This window comes from Oncorhynchus kisutch, linkage group LG17, assembly GCF_002021735.2.
Source record: "Oncorhynchus kisutch isolate 150728-3 linkage group LG17, Okis_V2, whole genome shotgun sequence".
NCBI lineage: Eukaryota > Metazoa > Chordata > Actinopteri > Salmoniformes > Salmonidae > Oncorhynchus > Oncorhynchus kisutch.
Window position 1 is genome coordinate 69307434 of NC_034190.2, and position 15657 is coordinate 69323090.

General features: G+C 42.4%; 1 protein-coding gene across 1 annotated transcript; it reads right to left on the reverse strand.

The window, feature by feature from the left end:
- Nucleotides 1–346: 346 nt before the first annotated feature.
- Nucleotides 347–15612, reverse strand: LOC109908207 (serine/threonine-protein phosphatase 6 regulatory ankyrin repeat subunit C). The gene is made up of 26 exons (XM_020506760.2): nt 15400–15612; nt 15040–15126; nt 14456–14534; nt 14153–14223; nt 13830–14030; nt 12095–12182; nt 11746–11888; nt 8260–8472; nt 7940–8018; nt 7642–7839; nt 6716–6833; nt 6537–6605; nt 6185–6325; nt 6024–6086; nt 5774–5885; nt 5582–5653; nt 5232–5433; nt 4965–5052; nt 4608–4725; nt 4200–4419; nt 3965–4052; nt 3378–3461; nt 2919–3064; nt 2650–2732; nt 2320–2494; nt 347–2137 (listed from the first exon to the last, which is right to left on the reverse strand). The coding sequence occupies exons 1-26, from the start codon at nt 15424–15426 to the stop codon at nt 1872–1874; spliced, it is 3231 nt and encodes a 1076-aa protein (XP_020362349.1). The 5' UTR covers nt 15427–15612; the 3' UTR covers nt 347–1871.
- Between the last annotated feature and the right edge of the window lie 45 nt (nt 15613–15657).

Sequence of the window (15657 nt, forward strand, 5' to 3'; positions counted from 1 at the left end):
TGTTGCCAGAGAATTTAATATTAACTTCTCTACCATAAGCCACCAACATCGTTTTAGAGAATTTGGCAATATGTCCAACCGGCCTCACAACTACAGACCACGTGTAACCATCTCAGCCCAGCACCTCCACATTTGGGTTCTTTACCTGTGGTATCATCGGAGACCACACGTTGATGTCAACGTTGTGAACAAAGTGCCCCATGGTGGTGGTGGGGTTATGGTATGGCAGGCATAAGCTACAGACAATGAACACATTGTATTTTATCAATGGCAATTTGAATACACAGAGACAGCGTGACGAGATCCTGAGGCCCATCGGGGTGCCATATCTCAAGAATCTGTACACAATTCCTGGAAGCTGCAAAATGTCCCAGTTCTTCCATGACCTGCATACTCACTAGACATGTCACCCATTGAACATGTTTGGGATGCTCTGGATCTGTACACCCAGTCATGAAATCCACAGATCGGGGCCTAATGAATTGATTTAAATTGACGGATTTCCTTATATGAATTGTAAAATATGAATTTATATGACCTCAGTAAAATCTTTGAAATTGTTGCATGTTCGATTTATATTTTTGTTCAGTATAAATTCAATTTCAGATTGAACAAGGCCAAATTTGGGGAAATAATCCCATTCAATGTACCAAAGTCTTTTGAGAATGATAAGAAAAAAAAAGAGAAATCAATTGAAATGGCTGGTAAAATGACTGAGCAGTAATCTCAGAATACAAGAGAAAGTGCTCACAATACAAGAGGCTTCACTGAGGTGCAATGGGGCGAGCCCGCTCCCAAAGGCAAACTAAATTACCAAGGCCTCATTGCTACTACTCTCCCTGTCTAACTAAACGTTCAGCAGCTGCAAAATTATTTATCGAGGTATCTCAAGATCGATCTATCGTCTTTCTCTATACAGTACATCTCAAATAAATATTTTTGTTTTGCCATAGTAGTGATGATCACCTTTGGTCATAACTGATATGCTTTGAACCACATTCTAGCTTAGTAAACACAAAACTGTGTTGTAGACAATACTTCAGCATTGAGAATAAATTGATGCTAAAATCCCAACCCGAGCACTGTACTCCTTTGCAAGGAGACATGCTTACATATACATTTTTCAAACTTTAGCAGCTCTATGAAATTGACAAACTATTTTAGGCTAAAAGTTTAAATATAGGCTACTACACAAGGTACATATTATAATCATAAAAAAAAAAGTCAGAATAGATATATTTTAGCATTGCACTCTTGGGCAGGACTTTCTTCTGTATGGTTCCTTCATCAAGTCCTCTACCCTACTTTAACCCGTTTGATCATTCTCCTTTGGGGAAGGCTGTGCATTCCTATTCAAGGCCACCACTACTAGTCCTAGTTTCTGATATAATATTAAATACTGAATGATAATGAGAAGTGACTAAACAAGAGACTACAAACAAACACAAAAAGGAAAATAAAAAGTCCTTTAAGCTGTCAGTCATTTTTCCGTGCTGACAAGTACCTATTTGCGGGACATTTTTTAAAGGGATTGATTATTTAGATGATTTTTGTGGTTGGTTATTAGCAACCATTTAGGGACAAACAGCAGTATTCCAGTGACATTACAGAAAGAGAGATCAGTCTCTCTGTGTTAAGCACTAACTATTACAGAGCTGAGATAGATGCTGTGGGCTCTATTTGCATATAGGTTTGACTGCACTTCAGGAGAAGACCATACGCGCACACATACGCACAGGCGTGTAGGTGGGTGTACTCAAGGGAGTCACCCTGTGGTGGTGGTTGTAGTGGTGTCAGATTGTAGGTGTAGGATGACCTCACTCAGAAAGGCACCCGTCCAGGCCGATGGCGGCGCCATGGTGGTCTTTGACTTAGCCGTGGTGATGGTGAAGGCTTCCGTTGGGCAGGGGTGTGCAGGCTGCGGTGATGCCGCAGTGCTTCAGTAGGTTGAGACCAGGGGAGATGGAGGAGGAGACAGATATGGAGGAGACAGAGATGGAGGTGCAGGGGCAGGAGGAAGAGGAGCAGGAGCACGAGGAAGGGTCCAGAGGTGGGAAAGGTTTCATGGTAGAGAGGATCAGAGCCAGGCAGTCAGCCACGTCCTTGTTGGGGGCGCAGGCCAGGGCTGGAGTGTGGCCTGGTCAACAACAAAAACACCATCAGACCAGATACACTAGAAAGCTGTTGTCTATGGCCTATGCTCGAGGAGGAGAAAAAAGCCTAAGTAAGTAACAAATCAGAAATCAATTAGAAAGCCCATAGCATTATGTTAAAATGAAGACGAGGTTTTGAGAAAGATGTAATAGTGTCTCTCCTTACCCTCCTCATCCACTGCCAGCACTGTGGCTCCTCGACTCAGCAGTGCCTGGACCACAGTGGCCATACCGTTGCGTGCTGCTAGATGCAGGGGCATTTGCAGTGCAGCGTTGGTTGCATTGACGAGGGTAGCGTTATGGATCTCCCCCAGAATCAGCAGGGCACACATCTCATGAGCCTGCAAGACAAATACAGAAACATGCTTACATCAACCATCATCAATACATTCACTTCATTAATCTCCGTTCATCAGAGAGGTGCTGAAAGCTTGAATGCTATGTTATTATGCTCCATTTCTTTCTGAGCTCTGATGATATTGTGAGGGCTGCTTACCTTGCTGCAGGCCAGATGCAGGGCAGTGTTTCCATTGTCGTCCAGCAGTGTCAGGTCAGCCTTGGCCCGTTGCAGGAGGATGGCTGGGGACACCAGGGGAGAATCAAGAGATAAATGACACAGGATTCCTCTTTACAGATCTACCCAACACATAATGAATTCACTCCAATCAAGTGGTAGTTCATTCTTCTTCAGAGACTGATGAGAGAGAATCTGCTAAACTCTATCCTTTATCAAAACATCAACGAAAATGTGTTCCGTAGACTTACCCACGGTGCCACTCTGTCCGTTGTCAGCAGCAACCATGAGAGCAGAGCGCCCGGTGTGGTCCACGGCGTTGATCTCAGCGCCGTGGCGTAGGACCAGCTGCAGCCCCGACACATCCTCGGCGCACGCTGCGGCATGAAGTGGGGTCCTACAGGCAAAGAGAGGCAGCCTGACCTTGGTGAGCTCAGTCTCGCATGACAATGAAACAGGAGATCAAATCTAGAGTCCACACTGAGCACAGAGGTACAGCTCAGAAGACATGACAATGAAACAGGAGATCAAATCTGGAGTCCACACTGAGCACAGAGGTACAGCTCAGAAGACATGACAATGAAACAGGAGATCAAATCTGGAGTCCACACTGAGCACAGAGGTACAGCTCAGAAGACATGACAATGAAACAGGAGATACCCAGGTAAACATCTAGTAAGGTAATGACACCTTGCCCTCAATTGACTTACCTTCCTTTAGTATCCCTGGTGTTAACCATCTGTACACCAGCAGATTCCAACAGCATCTCTGCAGCTCCACTACGGCCATTCATTCTGCAGCATCACACAACATCAAAAGATCACCACATAGACGTGTTGACTGACAACTTCACAAAAAAATATGCGCGCGTCGATGTGGCCGGAAGGTGTGCGTTGTTACGATTCTGAAAGGTCAGATAGCTAGCAACAATGACAAGAAGCTGCCCTGTGGGGAATCATTGGTGGCTCGTTTCATCATTTTTGATACCATGTCTTGTTTTGAGGTGTTTTGACTGATGTCTATGCTAATATGGCTAAAATTAGCTACCTAGCTAACCAACAATTGTATTTGAGACAAGTGCTCATTGTGCAAATGTATTTATGTTTTCAATAAACATTTGGAGACTAAATATAGTTTACATGTCAACAGTCTAAGCCAACCCTGTAGTTTAGCAACTGTCAGTTTTGTTGCTAAACAACCAACCCATTTATAGAACCCATCATTACTGATCCTTTCCCAAACACATTGTCGTAATAATGTATTATCATGTTTAAAACATTGATGAGAGAATACTCACAGAGCACAGTGCAATGGGGTAAAGCGGTTTCCCTCTTGGCTACTACATGTTTTGTGTTCAAGTAAAACCTCCAAACAGCCTTCATGCCCTGATAGGAGAAAAAAAAAGTATGTTCATCTTGAATTACAAAGACACTACAAAACAAACTGTTTTCCCCCCACATTTCATTTATACATGTAATATACACCCTTCTTGAAAGAGGGTGTTTTGGGATGTAACCAATAACCACACAGACCTTGGTAGGCGGCCCAGTGTGATGGCGTGTACTCTTCGTGGTCCAATAGGGAGTCCAGAGGATCGGAGCGTGTGGCGGCACGCAGCAGACTGGCCAGGATGTCAGTGTAGCGGTGGGAGGCAGCGTAATGCAGGGGGGTACGACCCTGGCCGTCCCGACACAGGGCAGATGCCTCGTGATCCAGCAGGGCTGTCACACAGTCCTCACGGCCCACCACCGCCTATGGGACAGGTTCCAAAGAGTTACACAGCTATATTTCTAACTTTTACAGTGCTTTAATAATTATTTCAAACTAATGTTGCAGTGTTCCTCTGTACCACACAACAACCAGACAGGCTAGGTGTAGCTGAAGAATTTGACCTTTTTCTCAGCTGAGTAATGTGAAAAGCCTCTAGGCGTGTAGCTCACCCCTCTGTGCAAGGCTGTGCTGCCCCCCTTGTCCTTGGCGTCAGGCCAGGCCCCCTTCTCCAACAGCAGGTGGACACAGTCTGTATGGCCACCTAGCACGGCCAGCATCAGAGGGGTCCTGAGGAGGAAGACAGGGAAGACCACACACACACACACACACACACACAGTCATTTATATTACAACATCAACAACAATGCATTCTAGCAGACAGGATGTACGATTTTGTCAATCTTCCATGAACAACCTAAACTGTATTGCTAACACTGTATCTATATGGAGTTATTCAAAGTAAATAACACATTTACATTACAAAAACAAAGTTTCCTGCCAGGTAGCAAGAAAGAGAGACCACTCACTGTCCCTGTGTGTCTGTGACGTTGGTAAGGTCTGCCTCCTCCCCGCTTTCCACCAGCATGTGGAGACATTCCGTGTGGCCGTTGGCAGCTGATATGAAACAAATATTCAATCACACATTCAACCCTGACTGCTTTGTTTCTAAGCTATTCCATACCTGCTAATATCGAACAATATACAGGGACACATACTTGCATGTATTCATTACACATGGCAAATAAACTTTAACTCATTTCAACCCACATCTGGTTCTGAGGGGGGGACCGTACCTGCGACGTGTAGAGGGGTCCACATGTGTCTGTTCTCGTTGAGGAGGCAGGAGGCCCCCTGGGCTAGCAGGACCTCTACACAGCGGGCGTAACCTCTCTGGGAAGCCAAGTAGAGCACAGAGCGGCCCGAGGCATCTTGCACATCTACGTAGGCAGCAGTCTCTGTCAGCACACTCAGCGCCTGCCAGTGGCCATTATCAGCCTGAGGGGGAGAGGAGATGGGATACGACAGGAAGCTGTCATGTTTTGGCTGCTCTATATGAACATGGCATCTTCTCCATACGAAACACACACTCAGTCTCAAGCTACAAAGTAACAGAGAGGATTTTAGGAATGAAAAGCACACTTACAGCTAAATGCAACGGACTCACTGGAATACTGCTCTCAATGTCTCCTAGGGCATTAAAGGACATTTCCAGGAGCTAAAGGGACAAGAGTCACAATGTAATAGTATCCACAGATACAGCAAAGTCATGATGAAAAACAATTGACCTAAATGGCTGGAGCTATACAAGTTACTGAACACAAACAGAAGGACTTACCAGTTCCAGGTTCTGCTTGTTGCCGTGGGAAGCAGCATAATGAACAGCACTGTAACCTTTAGAGTTGACCAGGGATGGGTCTGCACCGTTGTCCAACAGATGCTCCAAGCAACTAGTAACAAAAACAGACAATAGCCACAGTCAAGTAGGGGTCATGAAATAAACAACATATTTTGAGTTCTTTAAATCAGTAGAAAATTATACAAATTTTAAAAAGATACAAAATAATGGTTGCAGACAGTAAACTAACAAATAGGACTCCTTATCTCCATCCTCCTCGCTCTGAAGAGTCCCAGGGAAATGTCGGTCCATTCTGGAAGTGCAGAATGAACACGTTTATTCACAAATTCAACACAGCTATGTTTCCTGAAAGCGTCTTGGTGTATTTGTCGATGGAGTGCGAGTTCCTACCTGCAGAAGGCCTGGGAGGCAGCAGAGTAGTGCAGGGGAGTGCAGCCTGTACGGTCTGGCTCATTGACCTCAGCGCCAGCACTCACTAGGGTCACAGTGCATTGGTACCTCCCATTAGCAGCTGCATAGTGCAACGGAGTCCTGAGAGACCAAGAGAAGGCCCAACTAATAATCAGTGCATCAATCAAATGTATTCATAAAGTACTTTTTACATTAGCTGTTCACAAAGAGCTTTTACAGTACCCAGGCGATCTCAAATTACTGACTATTCCATTTAACATTTACTATCTCGTACTCACACCAGCATGAGTACAAACACAGACAAAGAAAATAATCAGTGGCAAAAACTCACCTTCCCGATTGGTCCCTCTGATTCAAGTCAGTACCACTGCTTAAGAGCAAGTTGAGACATTCAACGTTTCTGTCAGCAGCGGAGAAGTGAGTAATAAGATGAGAATGACAGACTCATTTGGGTATATTATCCAATAGTTCAGAATGGGTCCAGTTTTGGAGTGTGGTTCTGTGTCTTACCCTCCAGAAGCAGCAGCATGTAGACAGGTCCTTCCAAAGTTGTCTGGAGTGTTTATGTCAAACCCGGCTGATAGTACGTGCTCCTTACTCATAGATGAAACAATACTGTACAGCTGACCTGAGGGAGAGGAAGAGTCAACCAGGAGTGATCCATCAAATACAGATATAATGTACACTACCGTTCAAAAGTTTGGGGTCACTTAGAAATGTCCTTGTTTTTGAAAGAAAATCTACTTTTTTGTCCATTTAAAATAACATAAAATTGATCAGAAATACAGTGTAGACATTGTTAATGTTGTAAATGACTATTGTAGCTGGAAACAGCAGTTTTTTTAAAATGGAATATCTACATAAGGGTACAGAGGCCCATTATCAGCAACTATCACTCCTGTGTTCCAATGGCACGTTGTGTTAGCTAATCCAAGTTTATAATTTTAAAAAGGCCTATTGATCATTAGAAAACCCCTTTGCAATTGTTAGCACAGCTGAAAAATGTTGTTCTGATTAAAGAAGCAATAAAACTGGCCTTCTTTAGACTAGTTGAGTATCTGGAGCATCAGCATATCTGGGTTTGATTACAGGCTCAAAATGGCCAGAAACAAAGACTTTCTTCTGAAATAAAAGGGTTTTCAAATGATCAACTAACCCTTTAAAATTATAAACTTGGATTAGCTGACACAACGTGCCATTGGAACACAGGAGTGATGGTTGCTGAAAAATGGCTTCTGTACACCTATGTAGATATTCCTAAATCAGCCATTACCAGCTACAATAGTCATTTACAACATTAACAATGTCTACACTGTATTTCTGATCAATTTGATGTTATTTTAAATGGACATAAAAGTGTTTTCCTTTCAAAAACAAGGACATTTTGTAAGTGACCCCAAACTTTTGAACGGTAGTGTATGTATGTAAGTACCAACCTGAGGAGAGTAGCTTGCGACAACAGTCTGAAAACCCATAGAGCACAGCCAGGTGCAGCGGGAACATCCCATGAATCCCTTGTCTGGCTGTATCTGCACCGTTGGTCATCAGAGTACTGATCAGTAGTTCATGGCCGTACTTAGCAGCAACATGGAGGGGGGTATTGCCATATTTATCCACACTGTCAATCTCTCCACCTAACAACAAACAAGAAACATAGAATCAGAGACCCAGTGGGACAGGACTTGTATAAAGCATCCTAACATGTCATTCAGTTAGAGGGGTTGTCATGGTTACCGTTTTGGATGAGGATCTGAGAGCGTGTGAAGCGTCCATGAATGGCTGCCATGTGCAGGGGGCTCTTCCCTGCATTACTCTAGCGAAGGGAGAAGAGAAATATGACAAACTAGTCTGGCAGAAAACAGATAAATCCTCCCATCGCCACCCATTAAACAACATATAAGGCTACTGATTGCATTAGCCTCAGAGTAGAGCTGCTGATCTAGGATCCGTTTTTCATTTTTAGATCATAATGAATAAGATTACATGGACAGGTGGGGACATAATACGAGATCAGTATTCCTACTCATTGACACTTTATGAATAAGGGCCCAGACCTGCTGGTTGACGTCGGCCCCATTGTTGACCAGCAGCTCCAGGCAGAGGGCCCCGTTGGTGGACACAGCGGCCAGGTGCAGTGGGGTATAGCCACTCCTGTTGGGCTGGTTGACGTTAGCTCCTTGGTTCACCAGCTCATTGGCCACAGCCTCTTGGCCTGTGTAGCAGGCCACATGCAGAGCAGTGTTCCCAAAGGCATTGGGCTCATCCAGCTGAAAGAGTACAAGATCACACAAGACATAAGGAGCAAGCTAAGCAACAAACAAACAAACACACAAAGGCGGAGGTTTACATAAACTGATTTGAATGACTCCAACCTAAGTGTATCATCCACTCCACAAATGTCTTGTTAACAAACTTTAGTTTTGGCAAGTCAGTTAAGACATCTACTTTGTGCATGAAACAAGTCATTTTTCCAACAATTGTTTACAGACAGATTATTTCACTTATAATTCCCTGTATCACAATTCCAGTGGGTCAGAAGTTGACTGTACCTTTAAATAGCTTGGAAAATTCCAGAAAATTATGTCATGTCCATCATTTGAGTCAATTGGAGGTGTACCCGTGGATGTATTTCAAGGCCTACCTTCAAACTCAGTGCCTCTTTGCTTGACATCATGGGAAAATCAAAAGAAATCAGCCAAGACCTCAGAAAAAAAATTGTAGACCTCCACAAGTCTGATTCATCCTTGGGAGCAATTTCCAAACACCTGAAGGTACCACGTTCACTTGTACAAACTATAGTACGCAAGTGTAAACACCATGGGATCACGCAGCCGTCATACCACTCAGGAAGGAGACGCCTTCTGTCTCCTAGAGATGAATGTACTTTGATGCGAAAAGTGCAATTCAATCCCAGAACAACAGCAAAGGACCCTGTGAAGATGCTGGAGGAAACAGGTACAAAAGTAACTATATCCACAGTAAAACGATTCCTATATCGACTTAACCTGAAAGGCCGCTAAGCAAGGAAGAAGCCACTGCCATAAAAAAGCCAGACTATGGTTTGCAACTGCACATGGGGACAAAGATCGTACTTTTTGGTGAAACAAAAATAGAACTATTTGGCCATAAATACCATCGTTATGTTTGGAGGAAAAAGGGGGAGGCTTGCAAGCCGAAGAAAACCATCCCAACTGTGAACCACGGGGGTGGCAGCATCATGTTGTGGGGTGCTTTGCTGCAGGAGGGACTGGTGCACTTCACAAAATAGATTGCATCATGAGGAAGCTAAATTATGTGGATATATTGAAGCAACATCAAGACATCAGTCAGGAAGTTAAAGCTTGGTCGCAAATGGGTCTTCCAAATGGACAATGACCCCCAAGCACAATTCCAAAGTTGTGGCAAAGGACAACAAAGTCAAGGTATTGGAGTGGCCATCACAAAGCCCTGACCTCAATCCTATAGAACATTTGTGGGCAGAACTGAAAGTGTGTGTGCGAGTAAGGAGGCCTACAAACCTGACTCAGTTACACCAGCTATGTCAGGAGGAATGGGCCAAAATTCCCCCAACTTATTGTGGGAAGCTTGTGGAAGGCTACCCAAAACGTCTGACCCACGTTAAAGAATTTAAAGGCAATGCTACCAAATTCAAATTGAGTGTATGTAAACTTCTGACCCACTGAGAATGTGATGAAAGAAATAAAAGCTGAAATAAATCATTATATTACTACATACTATTATTCTGACATTTCACATCCTTAAAATAAAGTGGTGATCCTAACTGACCTAAGACAGTGACTTTTTACTAGGATTAAATGTCAGGAATTGTGAAAGTCTGAGTTTAAATGTATTTGGCTACGGTATGTAAACTTCCGACTTCAACTGTACGCATATATATGGTCAAACTATCTCTATCTATATATATAGATAGAGAGATCTATAGAGATATCTCTCTCTATCTATATAGAGAGATCTATAGAGATATCTCTCTCTATCTATATAGAGAGATCTATAGAGATATCTCTCTCTATCTATATAGATAGATCTATAGAGATATCTCTCTCTATCTATATAGATAGATCTATAGAGATATCTCTCTCTATCTATATAGATAGATCTATAGAGATATCTCTCTCTATCTATATAGATAGATCTATAGAGATATCTCTCTCTATCTATATAGATAGATCTATAGAGATATCTCTCTCTATCTATATAGATAGATCTATAGAGATATCTCTCTCTATCTATATAGATAGATCTATAGAGATATCTCTCTCTATCTATATAGATAGATCTATAGAGATATCTCTCTATAGATCTATCTATCTATATAGATAGATCTATAGAGATATCTCTCTATATCTATCTATCTATATAGATAGATCTATAGAGATATCTCTCTATATCTATCTATCTATATAGATAGATCTATAGAGATATCTCTCTATATCTATCTATCTATATAGATAGATCTATAGAGATATCTCTCTATATCTATCTATCTATATAGATAGATCTATAGAGATATCTCTCTATATCTATCTATCTATATAGATAGATCTATAGAGATATCTCTCTATATCTATCTATCTATATAGATAGATCTATAGAGATATCTCTCTATATCTATCTATATAGATAGATCTATAGAGATATCTCTCTATATCTATCTCTAGATCTATAGAGATATCTCTCTATATCCATCTATATCTATATAGATAGATCTATAGAGATATCTCTCTATATCTATCTATATCTATCTATCTATCTATATAGATAGATCTATAGAGATATCTCTCTATATCTATCTCTAGATCTATAGAGATATCTCTCTATATCCATCTATATCTATATAGATAGATCTATAGAGATATCTCTCTATATATATATATATATATATATATATATCTATAGAGAGAGACAGTGGATTATCTTTGAATAGAATTCAATTTATGCATATATATATATAATTATATTCAAAGATAATCCACTGTCTCTTCTGGTAATGGTCAAACTAAAACTCAATTAATATTACTTCCTATGGCTATCTTGAGCATCCGTTTACCCATAAGGCCATATTGAGACAGCTCCCAAGTATGTGCATTGTCCAGCTGACTAATGACAAATATCACCTACGCTCACAGATCTGTATCTCGTTGACAGTGCCTAAGGCCCGTACAGAGCTAGGTAAAAAAGCATTCCAGTACCCTGCCTCCTCTACTTGGAATGAGCGACAAAAGGACTTGAAACTACAGGAGCTCACCCCCTAGAATAATTTTAAAGCCAGGGTAAAATCTTTGGTGGAAAATGAATTGGGCGGCAGTCAATGGTTTGACCCCTAGCTGAACTGCTCCTCCCAAAACCAATGTGCCTATTCAAATGTGTCAGATGTTTTTTTTTTAAATGTAGTACTTTGTGTTGTAAATGTTTGAAACTTTGTGTACTGCTATATTGGCCAGGTTTCTCTTGTAAAAGAGATGTTTAAACTCAATGAGACTAACCTGGTAAAATAAATACAATTTGACCTCTACACTCACCTCAGCCCCGAGCCTCAGTAGGTACTTGACTATGTCAATGTGTCCGCTGGCAGCGGCAGCATGGAGAGGGGTGTAGCCCTGCTTGTCCTTGCAGCCCTTGTCTGCACTCCGAGACACTAGCAGCTTCAACACCTCCAGATGCCCTATAAGTCACATAGGAGAGGCAGTGTGAGTACTGTTTTAATGTCACCCTCTAGTGAGGAGTACATCCATAATGTTCACCCAACTTAAAATTGGGAAACACTGAATATTTATCACCTGCCATTCAAGCCAATGTTATGAAATTCTGATAATTCAGTACTCTAAGAAAATCACGTGAAGAGTTTTCCCAGTGCAGAGTCCACCTCACCTAAGTACGCTGCCCAGTGGATAGGCTGTCTCTCTCTCTTATCATTGGTACTCAAGTTGGCCCCTTTATTCAGCAGCAACTTCACCATCTGAGGACAGACAAGAGGAAAAATTACATGTAAACAGAGTTTCATTATACACTAAAGCATCTCAGAGTAGGCATGCTGATCTATAACCAGGTTTTCCTTCAAAATTATAATGAACAAGATGGGAGAACTGATCCTAGAGTTGGATGGTGGTTGGAAGAGCACGCTTACTTGAAATGGAAAAGCGTTGCGGTAGCTTTTGATAAAGAATAACATGAAGATGAAGCAGCTGCTTTATAAGTGGGATGCAGTGTTGAGTGCTACAATCCAAGGGGTTCGTGCTGATTGTACACAACCTAGTCAGTTGTACACAACCTAGTCAGTTGTACACAACCTAGTCAGTTGTACACAACCTAGTCAGTTGTACACAACCTAGTCAGTTGTACACAACCTAGTCAGTTGTACACAACCTAGTCAGTTGTACACAACCTAGTCAGTTGTACACAACCTAGTCAGTTGTACACAACCTAGTCAGTTGTACACAACCTAGTCAGTTGTACACAACCTAGTCAGTTGTACACAACCTAGTCAGTTGTACACAACCTAGTCAGTTGTACACAACCTAGTCAGTTGTACACAACCTAGTCAGTTGTACACAACCTAGTCAGTTGTACACAACCTAGTCAGTTGTACAACTGAAGGCCTTCAACTGAAATGTGTCTTCTGCATTTAACCCAACCCCTCTGAAGTAGTGGTATGTGTTAATTGTAGGAGTGCCCATGGGGCTGGGGATCAGAAAGGTCCTGTGCGAGAGAGGTAGGATGATGTTTCCAGGGTTAGAGTAGTGCAGAAGTTGTCACATGCTGAGGCAGTGAATTAAGTAGAGGAAGATGGGTCAAGGGGGAGGGATCCTGAGAAGAGTGGTGTGAGTAGTGGGGAGGCAGGTAGCCTAGTGGTTAGAGCGTTGGGTCAGTAACCGTAAGGTTGCTAGATCGAATCTCTGAGCTGACAAGGTAAAAATCTGTCGTTCTGCCCCGAACAAGGCAGTTAACCCACTGTTCCTAGGCTGTCATTGTAAATAAGAATTTGTTCTTAACTGACTTGCCTAATAAAGGTTTATTAAAAAATGTATACAAATAATTGTAGATATGAACCAGTACAGAGGGATAAAACAAGTAATATATGTTTCAGTAAGATAGGATTTTTGGCGTTTATAGCTATGGTTATCAACTGTACTGCAGGGATGGAACGTAAGTCGCAGAAAATAGAGGTTTTGGTGGCAGCTGCAGAGGTATTGGGGTGTGCGAGACTTGACATCAGAAGAGTTACAGGGTGTGTTAAGTGGTGGTGTCCCATCCTTTCAGGTAGTTGGCGTGAAGTAGGACTAAATCGATTTAAATAGTGGAGTAGGGTGGGAATTTTTTGTGAGTAGTGTAGTATTTGTTAAAAAAAATTCAAGCAAAGTATAAGGGAGTTTTACTCCAGTCTAGTAGGTGGAGGTAATGCAACATATTGGATGCCAACCGCCTTAAACCTCATCAAAGTATAAGGGAGTTTTACTCCAGTCTAGTAGGTGGAGGTAATGCAACATATTGGATGCCAACCGCCTTAAACCTCATCAAAGAACTGATCTTAGATCCACAGTTCCACTCTGAAATGGTTTGTAAAAACAGCCCTGTTCCAAGAGCACACAGTATTGCCAGCCCTCACCTCCATGTATCCGCTCTGAGCAGCGTGGTGCAAGGCGGTTCTGCCAGTGCGGTCTGCCATGTTCAGATTGCTCAGCTGGGGGAGCAGGGCCTCTGCACAGCGCGTGGCTCTATTGGCAGCTGCAACATGCAGTGGAGTCTGCCAGAACTTGTCTCGTGCATTGGCCTCTGCTCCCTGCCGCAGAAGTAGCCCCACTGCCCTCTGGAGAGAGAAGGAATCAAACTGGCCTTGAGAAAACACTTCTTGTCAACACCCAAACAGTACCAAACATTGATACAGTGCTTTATAGTCTTCACATTAGAGAGATGATCAACACTGCTTACTTCATTCCGGGAGGCAGCAGCTCTGTGCAATGGAGTTAACCACACATGGTCCTTAGCATTTACATTTGCACCTATGAGTGTACAAAACAAGGAGCAATATTAGAGGGCCTTGACAAGTACAGTTGAGTCATTTCTTTCAAGTTTCAGTCAGACTAATGAACAATGAACAGACACTACACATTGTTACTACAACTGTACATAGACCAAAACCCCCTTTTCATTGAAAATATAACAGATCAGGCGTGGGGAGTTCTGTTTAGTTAACATAACTACCAGTGGTTGGTCAATTTTGGTCACAATCACCTGCATTGATGAGGAGGTCCATTATATGAACATCCCCCAAACAGGCAGCAGCATGTAGTGCTGTACGGCGCTCTTGGTCCTGTGGGAAAAGTTAAGACAAATGAACCATCTACATTAAGACGCAAAATCCATCTCCCTCTTACACTGGCAGCCACAAATAAGTATATTGATGAGATACTGGGCCGGGAGGTAGCCTAGTGGTTAGAGCGTTGGACTAGTAACCTAAAGGTTGCAAGATCGAACCCCGAGCTGACAAGGTAACAATCTGTCGTTCTGCCCCTGAAACGTATTAGCCCACTGTTCCTAGGCTCTCATTAAAACTAAGAATTTGCTCTTAACGGGCTTGCCTAAAAATAAAAAAAACCTTTAGGCCTTCTTTTGACATTCTACTGTTTGTAGATATATAAATTAGGTTTTAGGGAAATACAAAAGAATAACCTAATCACTTGAATTGGGAAAAGGATCCACCTGGCACCCCTCTACTTGCAATAACTGGAGAAATGTTGCGATACAGTAGCTAGCTATAACGTTACAATATCAACACACAATATACCAGAGCCAGTGCTGTGGCACCACAAACATACCAGTGCATTGACGTCCTCTTTCTTGTTGTGCAATAGTAGTTGAATTTCATCGGCATTTCGATTAAAAACTGCTTGGACCAGTGGAAGCTGGAGATAAGCACAGGAGAACGTCAGACTGTGTGGTTAGCAAGGAATCGCAGCTAGTTATTAACCGTTGGCAGACAGCATCAGGCCGCGCCGAGGTTTAGCTAACAATCCTACGACACATTGCTTGCAGATACTTGCATCAGTAACGTTATGGAACTGGTCAACTTTAAGGAAAATGCAATCAAAACATTTGATTAGCTAACTAGCCAGCCAAATAGCCAGGCTTTTCATCTAACGTTAGCTAGTTAGCATGCTAACTAATTGCTAGATCACCTGGTCTGTAATATTGTGTACTCCCATCTCCCAAAGTCAGCCAGGACGGAGCTCCTTCATTAGAGTGGAACTGCAAGGTATATTAAACGATAGTTAACTCATGTAGATAGTTAGTTATTAATACGAAAGTTCGTGATCTGTGTTTGCTGTCCGTCTCTGCTTGATGTTTGTTTGTTAGTTAGTTCTGCTATCACGCACATGCGCAGTTCCACGTCCCCCGTTTTGCCCTCCCAGACAATGTGAAAGCCTGGCAATGTT